Below are 25,338 nucleotides of genomic sequence, written 5' to 3'. Positions count from 1 at the left end.
TCCAACCAACTGAGCCATAATTAAAGCAATTCTACAAAGTGGGGAAAGAGAAGGAAGGGGTAACATTGTCCAAAGAAGTAATGTACTCATTACTTGACTTATGAAATAGTAAACCCTCCGGATAACACCTTCATAATCACAATAAAATGATATTAAAGACAAAAGAGCAGTCCTCCTTCAACACAGAGGTTGTGTTTCACCTCCAACTTATCAGAAATACGAAGTATTCAGGAGCATACTGGAGGCTGAGATCTGAGGATCTGGATCAGAAAGTCTATGCGACTCTTAACTCCAACTGATGACCAAAAATCTAGGAATAGAGCAGCGGCTTCTTTGGTGAAGCAACTAGCTTTAAACATAAAAGCTCAGGAACAGAGCCCAACCCCTGAGTTCAAGCCCCAGGACCAGTACAAACAAAGACAACCAGATGAGATGACATTGGGTCTTCCATTCATAAAGATTATAACAGCATTTTCTCTAATAAGCATGTCCATTGATATATCGTGTTTTCTTTCCTAAACATTACTTGCCAAGAGTTACCATTCCCCAAAGCCTCCCAAGAAACTCCTGTTCATACAGATAATACTAGCATACTTTGTTGTTTCCTCTTCTATGGTGTTCCTCTTCTTCCTCACCATAGAAGAACACACACATCCTCTGTTTTTCACTCATCAATATTAATGCATGGTGTCCACATTACCATACAGCCGCTTCCATCTCCTCTCTGATTTCTCTCTAACAATCGTTTCATATTATTGTGCTTTGTAAAATGAGAAGACAATAACTTGCCAATTTGAGAGATTCTCTTAAGATCAGATGACTCAAACTAGAACCTTACAGAACTTAACTGCTGCCTTTAGCATCTTTACTAACTGCTTAGTTGTGGGACTTACAATCCCACAATGCAAAAAGAAGTGGGGAGACAGGAAGTGTGGAAAGGAAGAGAGAGAAATGACTCAGATGCCAAATTCCTGGGGAGAGAATGATGCAGAGTAATTGAGAAAATAGCCTTAAACAAAGATCATATCTAACTCAAATCAGAGGTTAATGGAGATGGAAAGAAAAAAAAAAAAAAACAATCGCTTCCAAATTTGCGGCAATGTTTTTAATACCGGAAGAACTAGTGGGAAATAAATCAGCAGAAAATCTCCCAGGAACTCGTGGGTTTAATTAGGGCTGGGATGAGATGAGAGGGTTGTAAGTAAATAGCGCTGAACTTTCCTGCTCTACACAGGCCTGTATTTTTTTTAGTTTCAGAAAAATAAAAGAAGGACATTATGGGATGGTTAATCTTGTGTGTCATCCAGCGTGGACCCTGAGGAGAGCAGATCAAATAGTTTTGGGGTGCCTCTGGGAGGGAGTTTCTGGATGAGATTAGCTTAATCTTTGAGTCAATGAACTCAGTAAAGCAGGTTGTCCAGCCCAGTGCATTGGGCCTTGATCAAGCCATCTGGGGACTGAGGGCAATGCATAATAGAAGGAAGAATTTTCTCTTTTGTAACCTGTCATACTGCTTCAGCCCGGCAGGCTCAGCTCATCTCCTCCTGCTCTTAGACTGGCTTCCATGCCATGAGTCCCTTGGTTCCCAGGCCATTGGTCTAAGACTTAATTACTCTACTGGCTAGCATGGTATGCTAGCATTCAGGAAGCAAAGGACTTTGCCTCCATAAATGTGAGATGATTGCCTAAAATGAATTTCCTCGTGTATGTAATAAATCCATTATTTATACGTACTGTCAATTATATATACCATACAAAGATTTATATATCATAAATCTAAATAAGCAATTGAAAGTCTGCCTATATATTAGTTTGGGGCTATCCATTTCTGGAGAACCCTGACATATGCAATCCTGATGAACACTTGGAGGTAAACCATTAGCAAAAATTAAATAAAATCTCAATTGTAGAGCAAATGTAGGGCTAATTGTGTGTCAAAAATTTAAAAAAAATAGACACGGATTTATCAAGACCAGAAATCTTTAGGACTTCTAAGCACTGACTTCCATTTCATCTTCTTGTTTCATACTAATCTAGTTCAGGCCTTGCCCTCAACTGTGTTAAATCCAATCTCTTTCTATTCTGTCCAGAATCTTCTCACTTGTTACCCTAGCCTGGGGCAATGATAGCCTGTTTATTTTCCCCCATGGAATGATGGTTTCCAAGTTCCTCTGTTTTCTTCACCACTGAGCCTTCCCCCACTTCCTTGCCACAGTCCTGACACTCAGCATCAATGAGAGCTGTGATAGTAGCAATCAATACATATTGTGAATGACTGAGCAGTCTTGAGCGCCTTCCTGCGGCTCACAGGATTCCCTTGGGAGCCTGAGGAAGTTGCCACTGTGAGAAATAAACACTTCCCCTCTCTGGGTGCTCTGTTCCACGTGCCGGAGATCCATAAAAGTAACTCTCTCAGTAGTTCTGGGCGGCTTCACTCTGACCCTGAGGAGTAGAAACCAAGGGAATAGAAAGGCAGTAACTGATAGAGTAGAAAACTCCTTTCCTGCTCCGGATAGCACACTGTGTCCTCTGTCCCTGCAAAAGGAAGTCTGTCCTGGCAGAAAGGGCTGGCTGCAGGCCTACTTTGTCCATAAAGTGTTGCCACATTCTTCAAGGCCTCCTTATACGGTTACAGAGATGACACGTCGAACTCCACCCAGCTTACGCTCGTTTGCTGTTGTCTTTGTGGTTTGCTTGTTTGTGCCTGTCCTGGGATTAGATCTCAGGGCCTGGGCACTGTCCTTAAGATTTTATGCTTGAGGCTAGCTCTCTACCACTTGAACTCCAGCTTTTTGGTTCTTAATTGGAGATAAGAATCTCACCGTTTCCTATTCAAGCTGGCTTAGAATCTCAATCTTCAGATCTCAGCCTCCAGACTAGCTAGGATTACAGGTGTGAGCCAGTAGCACCTGGCGTTACTCTTTGTCTGTTCTCTGGTTAGCTCAAAACCTGGGCTTAACAATAGAGGAGGTATTATAAACCACAATAGTTACTATCCTTATACCTATTTTACACATAAATTGAGCCTCAGAGAGGTTAAGGAACTCCTCCAAGTTCACACAGCCAGTAAATGATCGTCGGAATATGAATTTGACCCAACCTCAATGCCAGGTAGTTAAGCACTTTGCTATATTCCTTCTCCTGGGCTGTTTTTGTCTCCCAAGATTTGTATCATGCTACTGCCATATATTCCCCCAGTAAGAAAGAAAAACAGAAAGAAGAGGAAAGCAAAAAAGAAACAGAGAGAAGGAGAAACCGGAGGCCATGGCTCATGCCTGTCATCCTAGCTATTCAGGAGGCTGAGATCTGAGGATCACGGTTCAAGGCCAGCCTGGGCAGGAAAGTCTGGAAGACACTTATCTCTAATTAACCACCAGAAAACCAGAAGTGGTGCTGTGGCTCAAAGTGGTAGAGTGCTAGACTTGAGCTGAAAAGCTCAGGGACAAAGCCCAGGCCCAGAGTTCAAGCCCCATGACTGACCAAAAGAGAGGGGGGGAGGGAGGGAAGGAGGAAGGAAGGATCATACCACTACGCATGCGTGGGCTTGGATCTGTGCCCTTGGATTAGTCCTAAAGGTGGCAGAACCTCTTAGAAAGAAAGAACCCTAGACATCTTTTTTTAAGAGAGAACTTCTTCTCTATATCCGTAAATGTGATAGTCTAGCGTTTTTTCCTAATTGATAACTTCAGAATTGGGATCAAAAGCCACCTTGAAGATGACATGAGAGGGAAATGTAGATCTATAACTAGCAGCTGGTAAGCTTGTTGGGTGAGCACAATAGCTCCCAGGCCTCTGGCTCATCTGGAGTGTGTACCAGTCAACATATGTTCAGCGGTTGGCACTTCATAAATATTACACCACACCACGGTGGGGGCGGAGGGCATCCTGATTCTATACCAAGCTTTTGCTCCACTTGCCTAGTTGCTCTACATAGGGAGAAGTGTGTAAATGGCAGAGGTATTATTAACAAACATCGTTTGAACACAGCTTTATCAGACGCATCTTAGGAGCTCATTAAGGTATGGCTTGAAATACGTAAATCTTAGAAGCCAGGAGGATACCCCTCCTTTCCACCCAGTGGGCATGTGGCTCCCCAAACATCTCTGAACACTCTGCAGAGGACATCTGGGAATGACTAAAATAGAAATGAGTCGTAGCCCGGCCAGTGTTCTACTCAGTTTCCATGTCAGTGCGTCCTGCTTTCTCTGTGGGAGCACTCCCCCACCCCCAAATCTATGACAGAAGCCGAAGCTGGAGCCAAGGGTCAAAGGAGCACAGAAAATTCCAGCCCAATGCTGAGATTCTATGCTAGAACAAATCTCTACTGATTCTGTTGAGAAGCTGCAGTAGGTCTAGGCCAGAGTCCCTGACACATTTTCATAAGAAGGCAATACTTTGATTATGGGGTCACTATGAATCAGCTCCCATTTATATAACTAGCATATATGAAGAACATACATTAATATTTGCCAAATATTCTACGTAGACAGAATGGGAGGCTGGATTACAGAGGTGCCGAGGAGTTTTGCAGGTAAAATATCTATTCATAAGTATTTGTCACCTGAAAGTACAGTCGAATACCATCTCTTCAGGGTCTCTTAAGATTATAAAGGAATAATCACTAGGTCAGCAAATCCTGTCTCTGGGAGGTGAATGAGTTTCATCACTTAAAAATCTACTGGACCATTAATTTGGGGGAAAACAAGTTATACAGTTTTAACTGGTGGGAAAGGGAAGCAGCATTTACAAAGCATACTTGTTAAAAGTATGTGAGGGAAAAGTGAATCAGGGTACACTTCTACTTATCTCAAAATTGTTAGCAATACCTTCATATGGAAACGAGTTCCAGGTGTGGATAAAAGAGGGATGATTTCACTGAATAGCTAATAAAGTGGAACTTGGGAGAAAAGCAAGGAATGATCACAAATCAACACTGATGTCACAATAACAGCAGCCAGGCTGGCCCCAATCGGCTGCAAGCTGACACTCAACCACATCCTCCTCTCCAAACAGACCCAGCAGGCTTTTGCCGTCACATCTGAGTTTTCCTTTCTCTTTACTGTAACTTAGATCTAGATCCCTAAAACATGTCATGTGGAATGAGGAGATTACAAAGAGATAGCAGGGCTGGGCCTTAGCAGTTCTTCTACTAGCTGTCTCTTTCTATGTCTTTCTATCTTCATAAAGGGCACACAGGCAGAGAACACAGCTGCTGGAAACTTCCTGCCATCTCGTGGCATCACCATCAAGATCTTGTTCCTGTTTGTTGTCCCTCCAACAAATTAATGTGTTGGTGAGATTAAGTATCCAGAGCAGGCATTTATTAAACATCTACTGAGAGCCAGACATGATGCTAATCACTTATATATACAATCTCATTTATTTTTATGACAGCCCGATAGGTGAGCATCATTCCCATCATTTTACACGTGCCTGTGGTGGTTGTCTAAAACCTCACAGGTAAGTGTGTTGGCAGGATATTTAAACCCAAATCTGTCTGAATCCCATAGCTCAGTTTCCTTCCATTTTTGTGCTATAATAATTGTGCAGTTGCATTTTCTTTTCTTTTTAATTTTTTACTGTGGAAACACCATACAGAGGGGTTTCGATCACATGGGCGAGGTAATGAGTACATTTCTTATCAAGCATTGTTGCCTCCGCCTTTGTTTCCCCTTGCATTTTCTGTTGTGTCATAACAGATACCTATTATCCAAAGTGGAAAATTCCAGACCCTTGATTGGACGCCCATGGTGCCTCATGTCACTTGGATGTTGTACAGAAAGTATATACTCAGCAGATTTAAAGAGCTGCCCCAAGCCTCTTTTCTTCTTTTCTTGGGGTATAGCCCTCCCAACACAACCCAAGTTACCCCCATCCAAAAACCCAGGCATTTGCATCATTGTCTCAATTTCACCCACAATCCATATCCAATTGCTTAATGAATCCCCAAGTTCCTATGCCCCCCCACATTAAGACATTAGATAGAAATGTCTGAACTACTACTATTCACACGCCTCATGGGCTTCAATTTACATGACTCCCAACCTCATCTCATAGTAGCCCAATAAGACCGTGCATCACACAGTGGTCTTCTGAAGAATAGATCAGACTATGTTTCTAACCTGCTTCAAAATCCTCCTATCTCTCTGCTTCCAATGGGAACGATCTGACTCTTGGAATGATGAAATTATCCTCCCTGACTAGATCCTTCAATGTGTGTGTGGTTGTACAGCAATTTAGTCTAATCTATTTCCATGAAGGTAGGCATACTGTCACTTGCCTATAACCCCAGCTACTCAGGAGATAGAGGCAGCAGTATAGAAAGTTCAAAGACAGCCCATACTGAGTTTGTGGGGAAAAAAAAATCTTATTTCAAAAGCAAAGAAAAAGTGTCTAGCATTGTGATTCAAGTGGTATAATACCATGAAACCCCAGGTTCCATAAATAAATTAAATGATACGACCTTAAAGCCTCTACAGACCCTCTAAATCAGACCTAACTAGCTGTTCCTGGAGATATGAATGCTTATTCCTTTTTCTTGGTAATTCTTTCACATCCCCAGAGTTTCACTAAATGAATCACCATTCAACCCTCATCTATCCTTCCTTCCCCGCAAACACCAGGGAGATGACTGCAGTGATTTCTCCACTTGATAAATGGGGGATTTATGAGGCTGCTACCTCTCAAAAGCAACTTCTTCTTGAAAATAAGCTGTGATCAACGTAAACTGGACTAATATAGAGTTATATAGAAGCAAGCCCATTTGGCTAAGGGTCCTCCTGTTTGGTCTCTTTTGGTAATGGTTGTGGGATGTTTGATCTGCCTCTCCTTTTCAGACAAATTGCTCTGAGCTCAGATGGGAAAGAGTTATTGTTACTGGGTCCTCTCAACACTCTGATAAACTGAACTCCAGTAAATCTCAACTCTGTCCGCCTCCTCTCATTATGCCTCAATGTGCCTAAAACAAGGATCTAATAGCTTAGATTGCCAAATTAAAATGGAAAATTTTTGTTTGTACAACCAATTATGGCATAACATCTCTGTGCATAGGGAATATGTTAGCTGTCATGATACCCCCAGTATTCTGCATTCAATTTGTGCTTGCAGAATGACTGAATGGAGAAAGACATTGCTTCTGGTGATCATTAGCAGTCCTTGGTTAAAGTAAATGCCTTCAGATTGTCCTCTAAGCCACACTTTTCTATTCTCCTGCTCTGTATTCACCCATTTTAATAAACCAGTGTTAAGTCATTCAAGACAGCAACATGACAATAGTAATCTTATACTCAGGTCGAATGAGTCAAAGCATCAAAAAGGGTCTGAGAGACAGTAAAACTAGAAAAACGCCAGTGTTTTCCTATGATCTAATTGGCTAAAACTCACAAAATTAGTCAACATCAGTCCTATAAAAACAAGCTGCTGTGGTGATTTCATATCACAAAGAAAACGTACTCATGAGCTGCAATGTGGTTTAGTTGTCTGACATATACAAGGCCCTAGGTTCTAGCCCCATCAATGCACATGAACACGTGCGCACACACATGCATACATACACACACATACACACACACATACACACACACACAGAATTGCTACAAAGTAGCAATTAAAAGCATCACGTTAGGAAGTTTTCTTGGATGGTTTTGTTAGAATTCTGAAATTATTAACTACCTCCTTGTTTTGTAAAGTCACACAGAGAAGTTTCATACTTGAAACAAAAGCTGTGTGGTCACCTAGATGCAGCCTATATTGACTACACTGACTATTATCTACTTAAGTGGGAGTCTGATGGAGAAAGCACACCAGTAAACACTGACTTAGGGAAAACGCACCAGAGAACATTAAGTTCTGAAATGTTCAGTCTCATATGAGGAGCATATATTCTATTTCAGACATTTCAGTGCGTGATGTCATCCATGTCAAGCATAATTTACAAGCAATTGAAGGCATAAGGTGCTAACACACAGAATAAATTCTTGACTGAATTACTTCCAAATGTTTGGGAAGGTAGCAATCTATCACAGTAGAGGTATTAGTCTCATGTTTTGGTGCCATGTGCTCATAATCTACAATATCATTTAAGAGGTTTGAGATTCTCATCTAAGCCAATGTTCAGAGATCAGAAATCCCCTACCAGGGGTAAGTTAGCAAACAGTCTTAATTTCTCACTGGCACACACTGATACATGTAACGTGGTGGTATCCATTTCTCAGGAAATCTGAAACAAGCTCCCATCGAAAAAGGAATCCCCGGACGTTGAGCAGTTAAGCAACTCTTAAAATAAAGCATATTATTCTATGCACAGATTCCAAAAACGTCTCCTCTAAATGTAGCCACTACAGTAAGAGATGAAGGAACTTAAGAAAGCTGAGTTATGTTCCAGAGTACACCCTCTTACTTTGGAAGACCAGGATTTAAAGATTTATCCATTCTGAGTAAATAAGAAACTTAACTTCTGTTCATCTACATTCATGCTATCTCTGACCAAGATCCTTTGAGGACAAGCTTCAAGGAGGGGATATGAAGAAAGAAAGAGATGTGGGAAATGGAGTAAAACAAGCCATAGGTGTAACTTCTCCTTTCCTGTCCCTTCTAAAGTTTCTCTTACTTCCTCCATCTATAATGACCAATTGAAAAGAAAGCAAAGTCAACTCACCATTGCACAATTTGCACATACATGAGCAAAGTGCAAAATGCCTTCAAACTGAACACTACATGCATTTCCCTTTGCTCACATTTAAGCCTAACTGTTATCTCTCTGTCTAAACTGTACAGTCTCTTTCTCTTTATAATTCCTGTATCGTCCTTGTGCCTCCAACCATCCTGCCAATCGGTGTCATCTTCTTCCTAACTACCACTGTCAGCTCTTCACTGTCTCTTAAGGGCTCATGTATTCAGTGGTTGGTCTTTAGATTGGGAGGTGTGAAGCACTCAGGAGATGGTTCCTGGTGGGAGGCCCTTAGGTGGTTGGGGGTGTGTTCTTGAAGGGGATTGTGGGACCCAGTTTCTTTGTTTTTCCTCCTTTGCTTCCTGGCTGTGAAGTGAGCAGTTTGCTCCACTACCAACCCCTTGCCTGGCATTGTTACCAGAGGCCCAAAGCAACAGGTCTACACAGTCTTGGATTGGACTCCACAAACCTCTGAGCCCAAATAACGCCTTCTTTCACAAAGTTAATTATGTCAGATAGTTCCTTACAGGGAAGAAATCTGACTAACACACTGACTTGATTCATTCTGCTAATTCTACTCATTCAAATGACATCATTTCTGCCAATTTGATTCACAGCCTCTGTATTAGATCATCTCCCTGCCACTGACAGTTTTAATAAAATAGATTTCTCTCCTGAACAGGAAGAGACACCACAGGCTCTCAAGGAGAGTGCTTTTCAGAGGGTCACTTGGAAGAGTCCTAAAGCTGGCTGGCTGGTTTGGATATATCAAATGGGACCTGTCTAGGGTTAAACAGAATTTGAATAACATCTGATCTCATTCATAAGTGAAGGAGAGCTGAGTTTGCCTGGAGCTCAAAAGGAGGATCCAAGATTTCCACTGGAAACAAAAGGTTTCCAGCACCTCACAAGCTTCACACCTCTACGCCCACTTTTCTGACTCTCTCCTCTTTCAATAGGCTCTTCTACTACAAGAGGCCAGGGTCATACTTGTTCCTTTCATTTATTTTTTACTGTACTATAAATGCAGAGTTATTTTCTCTACCCATCTTCAACTTCACATTGATAGAATGTTCTTGAAGGAAATCAAACACCGGTTATCCTTGCAACTGACACAGGCCTTTCTTTCCTGATGTTCCCAGGGTCTTTGGAAGTCATCACTGTGAGTTTTTAGGGAACTTAATGTTTTGACAATGGTTTCTCCCATTATGCCATAATAAATGCAATACTGCACTTATACTACTGTCTGCTATTTTCTATAAAGTGATTGTTTGGAAGATCAAGTAAGAAATCAGATAGGAGGAAACACTGAACCTGACGCTCTGTTTCAGAAGTTGGCTTAGAAATTGCTAATCTATTCTACAGGAGAAAACGGGATCCACCTGCTTCACTTTTCCCTTTGGCCATAAATAATGAATTAAACAGGGTCAGTTGGTGACCCAGGACAGACAGTCTGTGAGGAGTTATTGGAAATTCTAAAAGGATTTTTTTTTCATAGGATAGAAGACCTACAAAGATTAAGAGCTTTTCCACTGAAAGACCCTAACCTTCCTTCTGAAACTCAGTTTCTCTGTCTATCTGGGACATATCTATCTAGGTTGAAAGATCTGTAAGGGCATTTCTCATCTCTACAGTTACCTTATTGTGAGCGTTCCCAGTACAAAATTATAGTCATTCCAGGGATTTGTGGAAGCTGTAAATAGAGGTGGTTTCTTCAACACTTCAGAATCAGATCAAGTATGAGAACCCCATACCCATCATTTGCCACCTATGCAAACTGAGAGAAATTTCAAATCCCACCAAACTTATAGTTTCCCCATCTACAAATTCTGGATGTAGATTAGAATATGCATGAAATTATAATATAAACAGAACAGTGATCTAGTTGTTAAACTACTATTTTTTGAAATTATAATATAAACAGAACAGTGATCTAGTTGTTAAACTACTATTTTTTATCATTAGATCCATTCTTTAGTCTCAAAAAAGTATGCTATCCCGGATCTCTTTTCTTCTATGATGGACTGAATTCCTTCTTCATCTGACAAAAATGGAAAACAGAACATCGCTAACATCAATCAAGCTCTTTCCTAGACATATTTAGCATAAAATCTTTGCATAAAAAACAGAGACAAATTTCTTCAAACTACAGAACACATATGTTACATAAAACTCCTTAAAGTGTCCATAGGAGACTGTCTGTAGGAATAATGGCATTCAGTGTGCAATAGCTTAACCTCATCATTCCATTTCCCTGAGTTATTGGGTGACTCCTCATTACAGCAAGAATGCTTTCATTGTTTAGTTCGTAAATATCACATAAACAGGCATTCGTTACCTGGTCCCATCTATAAATCTGGCATTGTCTGCTATAATCAGCCCAGCGTCCCAATTCTCTTTCCAAATAGTTGGTTGCCTTCAGGCAAGTTGTAGGTTCTTGTTGTTGTTGTTTTTAAGGAATACTTACTGTGTGTCATTGGTTCTGTGCTACAGGCCCTTTCATAGAGTATCTTAATGATCTTTGTGTTAGACATTATTATTAATTTCACCTTACATATGAGAACACACACTTAATTTCAGTTAAAAAATACTCCAACCATGAAAGAGTTGTGAGGGGATGTGTCCTGCCTGAGACTCACAGTTCACTCCTAAGTAACACAGGAAAAACGAACCTGTTCTTACTTAGGTGTGTAATCTCATCATGGATACAAAGAACAGAAATAGTTACCAGAGGCTCAAACGTGCAGGCAAAAACCGGAGATGATAAACCAATTATACAAAGCCTCAGTAAGATAGGAAGAATAACTTTGAAGGGTTTTATTTTTTCCATATTGATTCAATGATGTGATGAATACAGTTAATTTTAATAATGTGTTTTGATGAGGTCCCCACTGTCTGGGGCATGCTGGGGAATGACGTATTGAGCCTGAGCCTACCCTTCTGATTTTTTATGTTGTTTTTGAGATAGGATCTTACTGGCTTTGCCAGCACTTGCTAGCCTTGAATTCTTTATCTTCCTGCTTCCACTTCCCAAATAGATGGGACTACAGGCATGTGCCACCACATTTGGCCATTTCTGTATCTTTTAAGGAGTAAGCCTCAAATGTTCGCATCACAGTTGTCAAGTAATGAGTATGTTAACTAGATTGATTTACTTACTCCATATTATATTAAAAATCATATCTTTATACCTCATAAGTGTATACAACTATAATTTGTCAGTATCTCATTTGAAAGGAACAGGAGGTTAAAATGGCAACAAGATATACTATGATTCCAACAAGATAGGCTATAGTTAAACAGACTAACAGCCAGGCACTGGAGGCTCATGCCTATAATCTTATCTATTCAGGAGTCTCTGATGTGGAGATCACAGTTCAAAGCCAGCCTGGACAAAAGAGTATACTAGATTCCCTCTCCAGAATAACCAGGAAAAAGCCGGGCTGGAGTCATGGCTCAAGTAGTGGAATGAAAGCCTAGCAAGCATGATCTCCAACTAAAAAAACAAAACAAAAAAGTAAAAATACCAACTGTTGAAGATACAAAAAAGGTGCTGCTCTCAGACACTGCTGTGTTTGTATTAAATTCTGTACAACCATTAATTGGTATATCCACTCTTGAAAAATTGTCATTTCTTGCAAAGTTAAGCATATATTTTTAATATTACTGATTTTTTATTGTCAAGGTGGTATGCAGAGGGGCTACGGCTGCATAAGTGAGGTAACACATACATTTCTTGTCAAACTTGTTACCCAGCCCTTAAGCATGTGTCTATACAGTGATTCCCTTCCTGTTCTTCATTCAAAACAGAAAACACACAAAGACATGTATGTGTTGTTCAAAAATCAACAAAAAGAGATCTCTTATTTTGTGGATGGGGCTGTTTTCATATATTATACACGGTCTATTTGCATGTATATCTTTGGGAGGGCTGGGTGGTGAGCATAGAACTCAAGGGGAAAAGGGTGAAAAAGGGCAGCAGTGGAGTTCACTGGAAGCAGTGATGAACGTAACCTGTATAATTTGTGGGTGGAAATGGGAGGGAGGGACTGGGGGAGAGGAAGCAGAGGGAAGACAGCGATGAAAGGCAATGTACTCATTACCTGACTCATGTAATTGTGATCCTTTTGTACATCACATTTATAATAACAATAAATTAAAATTTTAAAATAACTCAAAAGAAGGATAATGCAAATATCCAACCATTGATGATGGATAAATAAAATACATAGAGCCAATACAATGCAACACTACTTTGGAATGAAAAAAAACTATGGATGCATATGAATGTACAAATGAAATTCAAGAACGTAGCACTAAGTAAAAGACATAAGAAACTAAAGGCTAACCATCACATACTTCCATTAATTTTAATATGATATGAGACAGTACTCAATTTGGTATAATAGTCACCTTAATATTATTTAAAGTTAGAATTTGATATTTGTTGGTACATAATGCTTACCTTTATTTAGTAGTTACTATTAAGTATAACTGGAGAGAGACATATTTAGAAAATGGGGATTTTAATATGTGGATATTAATATGTGGATAAACTAATTCTCCAAGGATCCAATGAGATTTCCAAAAAGAAACGTTTGCAAATTCTTCCTTTATCCTATTTCAAAGGCAGAGGTTCAATATTTGCTTCAAATCTTTGAACTCTGAGCTCACCTTTATTCAGTAGTCTCCAATTCCCTTTTATCATACTCTCATACTTCATTTTCAGCTAATTCTATTATCATCTTGCAAAACCTTACCCATACATATATGTACATATTTGTATGTGCATGGATCTATATGTGTCTTCTTTTCCTTTTTAAACAGAAAACATGGATATTACGCATAGGATGTTTAGTCAGCCCTGACAGAAAAAAAAGGCTGAAACCATGAGGTCTCCAAATAAAATAACGTCAGGGAGAACCCATTCCCTTACCAACACAGTTGAGTGGAGACAACTTACATTGAAGTCATACAGCACGCCAAAATTGGCTGCAGAAGCTTCTTCGGCTCTTGGGACGGTTTTCCTGGGTAAGCTGCCATATGGTAAACCCCAGAGGTACTATGTGAAGCAAAAGGAGCAGTTAACAAGTAGAAACGAAATCTGAGCCACACATGTGATCGCAAATGGTTTTATTTAAAAACACTTCTGCGACTTTTTCATGGGGACTCTGTGGATCTTCACGTGGGGTCCCATTTTCTGAGAACCAACTAAATTCGGCATTAAGAACAAAGAGGACGCGAACATCCCTGCTCCAAAGTTCTACAGACCGACTGCACGGAGGACCAGCCACAATCTCCAGGAGCCTGGCTGAGAAGCCCCACTACCATCTCCAAAGAGATCTAGGAGAGAATAGAGGTAGCCTTTAAGGCCACACAGTCCCCCGTCCAACGGCACTGCCCACATTTCATGTAAGAATACATCCTTAGGGGGTTGGGATGGAGGGAAATCCTCTCACTAATTTCAAGTAAGATGCAAGACATAAAATCAGCCTTGGAAGTGAAGGCTGTCTATAAGGAGGGGACAGTTGTTTCCTGGTTACAGTGTCAGTGTCATCTCAAATTCAAGATCGCTGTCCTGAATTTGTTCTGCCACAATAGTAGAGGAGCTTATACGTGGAGAATCATACTAAAAAGCTGTTGACCATCAAAAAGAGCAAGAGTAGAGTCACAGGAAGGTGTCTGGGTGAATACTGGCCAAAGCAGCCCAACCTAATGGCTTTGCCTATTGAAAACTAGTTGTCTGACATGGAGCCTTCCTTCCCTGGGGCTGGGGCAGAGGATGGGTACAGTTGGCAACCTTGCTGCGCAGTTTGATTGGGCAAAGGCTGGGAACCAACACCCGATCCTTTCCCTTTACATAACCCGAGCGATCGTGCACTGTTGCTGCTTTGGTCTCTCTGGCTTCCTGGTCTTTGCAGAGAGGAAGTGCTCTCTTACGTTTAATTGCTTCACCTCCAACCACAGAGAACACACGAGACCGAGGTGTTCATGGTAGTAAGAGCCCTGTGGTTTAGAGACAAAGAAGTTTGGGCCAAAAGAGCAATGCCGTGGCGTAAAACTGAATGAGTCTGCTGGGTAAAATGATCGGCCTATGGGTGGTCTCCGGCCGTTCTGCAAAGTCAGAAGGGAGCTCATTCTCTTGGGCTCTTATGCAGGTGTCATCATTACCAGGAAATGCCTTGCCCCTTCACATCTAACACAAGCCTATGAAAGAATACTCAAAGTCAATAAGCTCCTAGTTCTCAGGCTACAACCAACCCAACACATATCCATCCATCCCATTCGGGGCATTGCACAATCTCATTCAGTTCAAAAGAATTAGCAACAGCCTCACATTTCTCCGAAAAGGGGGCAGCAAGATGTGGGGGGCGAGTAACTGTAGCTGACAAGACCGCATCTCTACTCCTTGGGAAGCTCCTCAGCTTCCCAAGTGGTTTAGTGGGTAATGAATGAATGGTGGACTTGCAGATTTTCTTAGAGAGATGAAGAAAAGCAACAAGCTGGGGCATTTGAAATAGATGAAGTATGCACATTCTTCAGAGTATTCAATTGAGAAATAAACTACACAGGACTTCTCACTTACATCCACTGTCTTCTATGAGCCAGACAACCTTAGAAGCACCAAAATTATCTCAGGAATTATAAACCTAGTTAAGTAGAATCCATACTTTGAGGGGAAACTAGGATCATGGATTTTAATTTCACTAAGTCCAGCACTAGTGGCTCATGCCTGTAATCCTAGCTACTCAGGAGGCTAAAATCTGATGATCAGAGTTTGAAACCAGCTAAGGTAGGAAAGTCCATGAGACTCTTAGCTCCAGTTAACCACCAAAAAGCCAGAAATAGAGGTATGGTTCAAGTGGTAGAGGACCAGCTTTTAGCAAAAAGCTAAGGGACAGAGTCTAGGTCCTGAATTCAAGCTCCAGTATGGGCACAAAATAAATAAGTAAGTAAGTAATTTCTCTAAGACTCACTAAGTCATATAACCGTTGTATGACTTGTTTACCACGTGGTTTAAATACTAAATGGGGGATTGGAAACTTCTACACTGTCCCTCTTACATTTGTTGTAAGGCTCTACATGTAAAAGAAGGGAAATTGTATTCCATTACTCAAAGCTATTACCTTTTTGTAACTGTTAAGGCATTACTACGGTGTTAAGGAAGAGGCTTAGTACACTAATTTTAGGCTTTAGTCACTGATTTTAGGCTTTCAAGGTAGAAAGTCATTGACATATCAAAGTTTGTCCTTGCTAATGTATTGCACAAATTCAATGAAAATACTGCTACTTGAAAATGTCGTTTGTAAATTAAATACAATCTGACCCAATTCAGCTATGGTAAGCACCTAAAGAGATCAGTCATTTAACTTCTTGTGGACCCAGGTCACACTCAACCTGGCATTGTGATCTCAGTTTACCTCATCCATATCAGCTCAAGGCTCTGCCTTCTTATGTCTGGACTCTTGGCCTGCTTCACTTTCTGAATTGGGTGAAGACCCAACTTCAACCCATTAAAATATGGGTAGACATGTAAGGCAGAGAGGTATTGTATCTGCTTGTTTTGCGCGTCTTCCCTTTAGAAAAGCTCGGTGCCTTAAATTTTATTACGAAGTTTTACTTTGAAAGCAAACTTAACAAATTAACCACAACTTACAAGGTGTCAAAGCCTTTTTCAAGCACTGTGGCATTGATCTGTGCTTTGAGAGTCTCCCAGGAGACACTAACTTTTCCACCAAAAAAAAAGTGCATTTAAATGTAAGTATACTTAAAAGGGAAAATATTTAGGTTTTGTGTAAAGATGACTTTAACTCAAATTTTGTGACTAAACGTCAGCTTGAATTTATGTTCAAGATACAAATTTATATTAAAGGTATAAATTCAAGCCAGGTGCCAATGGCTCACACCTATAATCCTAGCTACTCAGGAGGCTGAGATCTGAGGATCACAGTTCAAAGCCAGCCCAAGCAGGAAAGTCCATGACTCTTATGTTCAGTTGCATAACAAATAAGCCAAAAAGTGGCACTGTGGCTTGAGTAGTAGAGTGATAGCCTTGAGCAAAAATGTTCAGGGGTTCTTTGTTGTTTTGTATGTCCCTCCCCCACGGTATAACCCCTGCTTTCACTGTATTTGATGTCAGTATAATTTGTGGAGGGGGCGGGAAAAAACAAATCGTTTAACTAGGGATACAGGTGGACCCATTGCAACAATGAGATGTACAAATTATGACGAAAATGAACTTTACAATTTTGGTGGTGGGGGGGGAGGAGGATTGGGTGGTTGAGCGGGGGAGGCTGGGAAGGGATGTGAAGGGAAAACAAAGGAGGAGGCTGCAATGCTTGGTAAGAAATGTACGCATTATCCTGCCCATGTAATTGTAACCCCTCTGTACAGTATGTTCACAAATAAAATAAAATATATTAAAAAAAGAAATGTACTCATTATCTTGCCCATGTAATTGTAACCCTTCTGTACAGTATTTTCACAATAAAAATAAGTTTAAAAATTTTTTTTAAAAATGTTCAGGGGCAGTGCCCACATCCTGAATTCAAACCCTAAGACCAGGACAAAAAATATAAGTTCAGCCTCCAAATTCATATTAAATTTATATGTTAATTACTTCTTGTCATAGTAACAGGCTTACTGTCTTGGAAAATAGTAAATTACATCTTACATGCAGGACTGATTTAGATTTGCAAAGAGCACTTGTTTTGGTGAGTCTTCTGCAATATTTCAAATAAAATAAATTATAAGGAAAATAGATACAGAATAAATATAAGTGCCCCACATTTTACATACACTTTCACAAGAGTCAGGCACCCTCTGGGAAGGCTTAGAATCTTTGGCCTGAGGGAACCCCTTTGAAGGTTAAATTCACTAGAAATCCTATTCCTGCAAGAAGAGAACATAGCCAGCTAGCTAATCACTCTTTTTTATAAAGAGATGAAGAGCATTGCTAGGACAGCGATGACATAAGAAAATTTTCTCTGTGCACCTTATAAACTGAAGTCATATCTCACCTCAGGAAGCATGATCAGGGTAAATGTCAGGATAAAGAGAACCATATTTACGCCATACATCCATCTCAGGAAGAGGAAGTATGAAGCCACCGATGAACCAAACTGACCTGTTACAAACAAAACAAGAAGGTTTGTATAGACAGACAGACAGGTAGATAGATCATACACACACACACACACACACACACACACACACACAATGGAATTCTACACTTCCATCAGAAAGAATAACATTGCCCCATTTGTTAGGAAATGGAAAGATGTAAAAAAAAAAATCATATTAAGTGAAGTAAGCCAGATCCAAAGAAACATAGGTCCCACAGTTTCCCTTATTTGCAATAATTAGTATATGTGTAGGATAATCTTATCAGATGAGTAGAATAGCTCAATAGCTACAATCACAAGACCATATAAGATGATGCTAAGTGAAATGAACTCCAAGACATGGACACAAGAGGTTTTTCTTTGTTGTTGTTGTTTTTAATGTACTATGTGACTTTTTGTTTCTTTTGTATGTTCTTCCCCCTATGGCATATCCCCTGTTATCTCTGTATTTGATTTTGGTACCCTGGTATTGTGTATAGGTTTATTTGAATTAGGTAAGAGAAGGGGAACAGCAGAATGGTGAGACAAGGGACAAGGGAGATCCAGTGCAACAGTGGTATACACAAGACGGTATGTTGGAAGTGATCTGCGCAACTGGGGGGGTGGAGAGTTAGGAGGAGTGGGAAAGTAGGGAAAAAATGAGGGAAGGGATAACAAGTTTGACAAGAAATATACTTATTACCTTACTTATGGAACTGTCACCCCTCTGTACATCACCTTGACAATTAAAAAAATATTCTGCCAACTCACACCCATCCCAAACAGAGAAGAGTAAAGATCTGCCCAGACATACTGGCTGAGGCAATTCTCAGCTCTTAAAGCTGAGAATTCAAAAAGAAACAAAAGTAGAAAGCTGAGGTTCTCAGGTTGAGATGGCCTAGATATTTACGAAAGCTGGCTTCGCTGACAATCACTAAAGATTCAGCGTCCAGTTACTAGTGTTCCCAATCTTTCCAATTATTATTTCAGTTCCTCAAGAAAAACCAATGACCAGCCTCCATGATGCTCCCTGGATGAGCCTCCCATTCATCCAGACTCCTCTTCATGATTTACACATTTCTCTACACTGCCAGCCTTTGAAGTCAACCAAATGGGAAACATTTCCACTTCATGGGGCAGAAGAAAGTCCAACTTCTACTTACCAACACGAAGCTACCACACAAGACAGTAATACCTCTATTTCTGGAATACCTCTATTTCTGGAACATAGGTTTTTGTTTTGTTTTTGTTTTTTTGCTAAGTATCATTTCACTTATTCTTATAATACAGTGCAAGTTTTTCTTTTTTTAGGAACTTAAAAAAAAGATGACTCTAAATGGACATTTTAGAAGAAATCAATTAAAGAACTTGTATTCGTTTCACATCACAAGGCAGGTGGCATGCTATATGATTTCTAAAAGCATGTAATTTTGATATAATATTCTCCCAGGTGCTGAAGCCACATGCCCTGGTCTGTGTGCTACAATTTCAAAGCAGCTCTGAATGTCCCAGGACATCTGATCGCCCACCTGGCTCCCAGTGATTTCATATCATTTCACGGCTGTTATCTATGTTCTCTGGTAACAACTATCAGAGGCCTGCACCGCCAGGCTCACCCATCATGTTTTATTGAAGGCAGTGGGCTTCCAGCCTGATAGTCAGCAGCACAGTCCCACATTGACTGGAGGAAAGACCCACTGTCTGTCTCTTAGCAGGCCTGGGCAATTTATTTTTCTTGAAGCATGTGTGAGAGCTTCTGATGTAGAGTCTAAATACAAACAAATATAAACTTGACTTTCTCCCCCTCTCTCCATCGTTTTTTCCCTTCCTTCCCTCTTTTCTTTCTCTTTCATTTCTTTGCTCCCTTCCTCTTTCTCTTTGTTCCTTCCTTCCTTTGTGTGCTTTTGATTTCCTAGCTCTCCCCATCCTCATCTACAAGCCCTGGGAAACGACATGCTCACTATGCAAAAGAGAGAAGTGAAAGAAGATGTTTCAGAAAGTGTATTCTCCTCCTCCGACACGCACGTGTCTTATGGATAAACATAAATACTTTAGATTCTAAAGCTTCCAATTCCACTTTGGGGACTTCAAAGTAAATTCAAAACTATTATGTTGAAAGTACATTCTTTATCATGTCCAAGTATATTATGTTTTTGTCTTTTACCATCCTGTGTGTTTACTTGTAGATTTATAGGTACTTTCTGTTTCTTTGGTTCTGGCTTAGTTTTCTTATTTTTTCCCCCAAATCTTTCCTTTTCCTTATGAATGAATGGTACAATATTATTCTTTCTGATGGAAGCATAGAATTCCATTGTGTATATAGACCACATTTTCTTGATTCATTCATCCTCTGAGGGGCAGTTGGGCTAGTTCTATATCTTGGCTATGGTAAACGATGCTGCAATGAACATTGTTGTGCTGGTAGCTTTAGTGTAGCCTTGTTTGTGGTCTATTGTTTAAACGTCCACAACTGGAACTGCTGGGTCATAGGGAAGCTCTATGTTTAGTTTTGAGGAACCTCCATACTGCTTTCCAGAGTGGTTGAACAAGCTTACATTCCCAGCAACGGTGTGTTCAAGTTCTCTCTTGACAACAGCTCCACTAGCATCTGTTATTGTAAGTTTTCTCGATAATGGCCCTTCTAACTGGGGTGAGATGAAATTTCATTTATGGTCAGAGATGTTAAACATTTCTTCATGTGTTTACTGGTCTTTCTTACTTCTTTCGAGAAGTCTCTCTTAAGTCATTAGCCCATTTATTATTATTATTAATTGAGTTGTTGCTTCTCTGCGGAGTTTGTTTTTGAACTCAAGGTACATTTCAGGTATGAGGCCCTTGTCTGTTGTTTGGCTGGTGAAGATCTTCTCCCATTCTGTAGGCTTTCTATTGATATTGCTAGCTATGTCCTCTGTCATGCAGAAAGTCTCCAGTTTTCACAATGAGACCAAAGGAGAATATTCTTAGGAGAAGATCACAAAAGTTCAATAGCTATGGGCATATGATCATATAAAATGATGCTTACAAAAATGAACTCCAAGAAATGGAAACAAGAGATTTTATATTACTTTGCTTCTTGATTTTTTTTCTTCTTTGTCACTACTTTTGATTTTTGTACCTTGTGTCTTGTTTTGTATCTTGGATGAACAACTGCAGTAATGATACACACTAGGAACCACATTGAAAAGGAATTATGTAACTTGTGAGGGAGGATGGAAAAACTGGGAGAAAATGAGGGAAGAGATGACACTGTTCAGAAAGAAATAAACTCACTACCTGACTTATGCAACTGTACAGTGTCTTAACAATCACAATAAAATTGAAAAAAGGAAGTACATTTGTTACAGAAGCCTAAATGCAAAGAAAACAAATTTCAATGAAGAAGATTTCATCAAAACTGTACTATTTTTTAGAAAAGACCCAGAAACATCTCAGACAGACTGATGAAGCCAGAGGACAATTTTCCATCCACGTTGGAACTGTAGTAGCAGAGGGGATAAGGGAAGAGGAAACAAACATATTAAAACCAGATTAAACAAACCAATTGTTTGACATCAAAGCTGAAGAGGACCTTGCCCTGTCTCGACATAAAAGTGAAAGAAAGAAGTATTTCTTCTGAGTCCCACTTATTCTAGCAGTTCTGTCCTACAGGAAGTTGCAAACAAAAACTAGTGTTCACCGACAAGAGAATCTTCTATACAGTTTAGCTGAGAGGCCTAAGAGATGAGACAGATAATTTGGCTTACTTAGTGTCTCAAATAACACTGACTGACTTCCATGAGGGGAAAAAGAGTGGTAGTAACAATAATAATTAACAGCCAGTATCTCTGGCTGGTCAGTCTGTGTACTAGGAAATGTACCAGCCCCAACTTGGCTGCCTCTGGAACCCAGTGAGCTTACGTGTTGCCAATCTGCTCTGTAATCCAGCAATCAGATTTTGAGCAAAGCAGTTGGCAGAACCATAGGTTAGTAACTTCTTCGTAATCAATCTGCTCCAGACATCTATTTTATCTCTGTGCATTAATTTATTTAAGCATCATCAAATCCCTATCAAGTGGGAACTATTTTGCTCCCATTTTATAGAGACTTAGGACTATGAGTACCATAGTTGGCTTTAAAAAAAAAATGAAACCAAGGTTCTAGAGCAAGCTGACGTCATCTACAGGTGTTTGAATCCAAATCTGATTCTCTGAACCACCATCTTACAGCCTCTCCAAATAAAATTATAGATGATTTCTTAAACAATAGGAAGTACCAAATAAATATGGGGGAAAATGTGTGCATGTCTGAAAGTATATCAGCAGATAATCCATCAGTCAGCCAAGGCCATTCAAAATCACAATTTAAACAGGACCCATAAATAGCCAATCCTTTTTTCTCTGTCATCTAACGCATAAGTGATGCTGTGGTAAATTATTAATGTGTTAAGTCTTTGACATGTGTTAAAGTGAGAATTAAGTGTCGGCATATTCTTGTCACGAATTTTCTTGTGTTTCTTTCAAATTAAGATTAAAGTTTACCTCTCCCTCCAGTTATTTATTACTCAGACAATGTAATTTGTAATTTGTAATGATATATAATTTCCTCTTGAACAGATGTACAATAGGACCAGCAGATAAGTATGGGTATTTCTATTGAAAAACAGGCCAATTAAATGACCTGCTATACGAGTACGACATAAATACCATTATGGTTAGCTAAGATATGAGGCATAATTTTTAACCAGCGAGTCTACAGGTAGAAAGTTAAATGTGGCAACTTTGATTTGTATTTTCTCGAGGCCATGGATTAGGAGAGAAACATGAGGCTTAAATTCTGGGCTCTGGATTGCCTATCTGAAGCTACCTGAAGCCTGGAAAATAAATCAGTCACACCATATTTTGGGAGTTGTGTTCTACCTCTAGTTTGAAGGACATCCAACTATTCACTGAAAGTAAACAGTAATGTCAGTATTGCAGTTTTCATGTGATTCCTTGGACCAAATAGACTTCGAAATGTGGTTAAAAGGAGTCACAATGAGATGTGTCTTGCATCTGGCTTAGAAGGCTGGTGTACATATCTCCTGGCATTTCGAAGGGATGGAGAGGTTCACAGCAGCTTTGGTGGCAGGAATCATTGAACGTTATTTTTAATGAAAGAAAAGTCACAACTTGGGTGAATATCTGATCCATTCTAGAAAAGGGATTCGTGTCTTACTGCAAATGACATGGTAACGGCATGAGTTTCAGACTTGGGTTTGAGCTCTTCTCTCATCATTCCCACTATTAGTCAGGTCTTGGGTAAATTCAGGGAAGACTGGTCATTCGAGACTCCACTAAAATTGTTCGCTACATATAAACTTACCAGTTGGGTAGAAAGTAGAGGCAAGTGAATTAGATGGATGTGAGTGAGGTACTGCTGCCTCTCTTTGGAACATACCACTTACCACAATACCTAATAATTCTCTCTGTTCAGAGTTTATATTTTACGATCTGTCTTCCCCATCCAACATTTACCAATTAATACATTTGGATACATAATTAATGAAGTCGGAGCTTTGCTTCTCTTTAACAAAAGCAACAGTGCTTAGAAACACACCTAACACATGAAAATCTTTCAGTGAGCATTCGTTCAGGTAATTAACCAATAATGCCAAGATCATTCTGAAGATTAGATATTGTATCTAAAATGACTATGGCATTTAGATTGAATATAACTTTTTCTGAGCCTTTATATGATTTCAATGGCCATTTCTTTTAAAGTATTAATACTTGTTTTATAATTAGATGTATTTTATACATAAGGCTCATATTTATCCAACTTTATTCTGAAAATAATTTAAGAAGATGATTAATTCTATAGGCTGTCAGTGTGAATGTTTCCCCTCAAAATTTTTCAGTAATTTTCCCTTCAAAATAGAAAATAGAACAATTTTACCTGCCTAACTGTATATATGGGCCTAAAAATAACTGTATCATACCTACTCAATCTCCTAGATGATATGAAGCCCTAACTGTAGAATGAGAAGACAAGAGGTTAAAAAAGATTACCCAGAGTATAGAGCAATGGGAAATAAAAAGGCCTCAATGCTTTAAAAACTCATTCTACGTCCCATTGCTTTTCATTTTCCATTCAGTTCAGCTTCAAAGACCATCAAAATTTGGACTTTCCTAGCTCTGGTAGAGTGCTTTCTACATCATGATCACTCTCATCCAATGAATCTGTTCCTCAAGAGATTTCATTCTTACTACCGGGTGTGATAGTCCAAAAGCACATTATCCTCTTATTATTATCACTGATAGTTTAGTACATTTGAATCATATGGAGTATGAAATATATTATTAAATAACTCATGCAAAAATATAAACTCTTCCGCTGAACATACTCCTAACTAGTTAGGTGGCTGAGATCTGAGCATCATGGTTCAGATTCAATCCAGGCAAGAAATAACACTAGTGGTTATTTCTAATTAACCACCCAAAAGCCAGAAGTGAGTCTGTGGCCCAAGTAATCGAGCACTATTCTTTATCAAAAAGCTCAGAGATCATGACCAGACCCTGAATTCAAGCCCCAGGACTCTCTCTCTCTCTCTCTCTCTCTCTCTCTCTCTCTCTTTCTCTCTCTCTCTCTCTTTCTCTCTCTCTCTCTCTCTCTCTCAATCTCTCTCTCTCACACACACACACACACACACACAAACACAATAAACATTCAAGAAAATAGGAACTAATTCCCCATGTGAGATAGTTTATCAAGGAGACATGTAATTACTCATCCTGTTAATGACCTGGTACAAATACAGAGCATGCTTTAAATGCTTAGAAATCTTCAGTAGAGCCAAAAGCTATATAGGCTTGAAACCAGACAGACTCTTTTTGTCCACTATTAGCTATTCCAGGACAGTTATTTAGCCACAAGTAGACTATAGGGAAGTAAATGTACATACTGAACATCTAATAAAATCTGTAGAATATCTGACTCATGGCGGTACTTCATAAATGATGGTTGTGGTGGTTGTAGTGATGTTTGATACACAGAAAATATGGGTCAATTATTCACAAATGAAGGGAAAAAAACTATTGACAGTGAATAAGTTAGGAGAACCCACTCTACAGAAAAAAAACACATTTGCATCATTTTCTAGCTGTTAGAGGAAGAGCTCAGGTAACTGAAGGAATTTTTGAGTAGCTCTCCAAATTTCTCAGGATGCACCTCACAACTGATCAAGATTCAACCCCATCGTTTCACAAGTTTATAAACAAAAACCCAGGAATGATTGGCTCAAACACAAACCAAGAACAAAGCCTGAAATTCTTTCCACATTGATTTGACCAGGATCTTAAGGTTCTACGGAGTCTTCTGTTCCTCAGTCCTTCTCCAGGTAACATAATTCAACTATACTACTGAACCTGATGGCTTCATGATGCCTTCTGTTTTTCTTTTGTGACTAAATTTGTCTATCTTTCCTAAAATGGAACCATTTGGAGAATGTGCAAATCTCTACCATGTTAGCCTGAAGCAAAAGGACAAAGTAACTGTGCGATAAAATAAACCTTCACTACTTTTAAGTTGATTGTTTTTGACACTTTGTTA

At 39.6% G+C, this 25,338-nt stretch overlaps 1 protein-coding gene across 1 annotated transcript in view; it reads right to left on the bottom strand.

Moving 5' to 3' along the window:
• The window catches only part of Tmc1 (transmembrane channel like 1), a 128,000-nt gene that overhangs the window by 39,462 nt on the left and 63,200 nt on the right, over positions 1 to 25,338 (bottom strand). Inside the window, exons 8-9 of the mRNA XM_042699367.1 lie at positions 17,689 to 17,795; positions 13,632 to 13,730 (exon numbers count right to left, since the gene is read on the bottom strand). Of these exons, the coding sequence (XP_042555301.1) occupies positions 13,632 to 13,730; positions 17,689 to 17,795 (206 nt within the window). The remainder of the gene's footprint in view (positions 1 to 13,631; positions 13,731 to 17,688; positions 17,796 to 25,338) is intronic.

The sequence above is a fragment of the Dipodomys spectabilis genome, unplaced genomic scaffold (assembly GCF_019054845.1).
Source record: "Dipodomys spectabilis isolate Male_0828 unplaced genomic scaffold, ASM1905484v1 ptg000241l, whole genome shotgun sequence".
In the NCBI taxonomy this organism is placed as follows: domain Eukaryota; kingdom Metazoa; phylum Chordata; class Mammalia; order Rodentia; family Heteromyidae; genus Dipodomys; species Dipodomys spectabilis.
The sequence above is the reverse complement of the archived record's forward strand: the minus strand, read 5'-3'. Positions and strand labels throughout refer to the sequence as shown.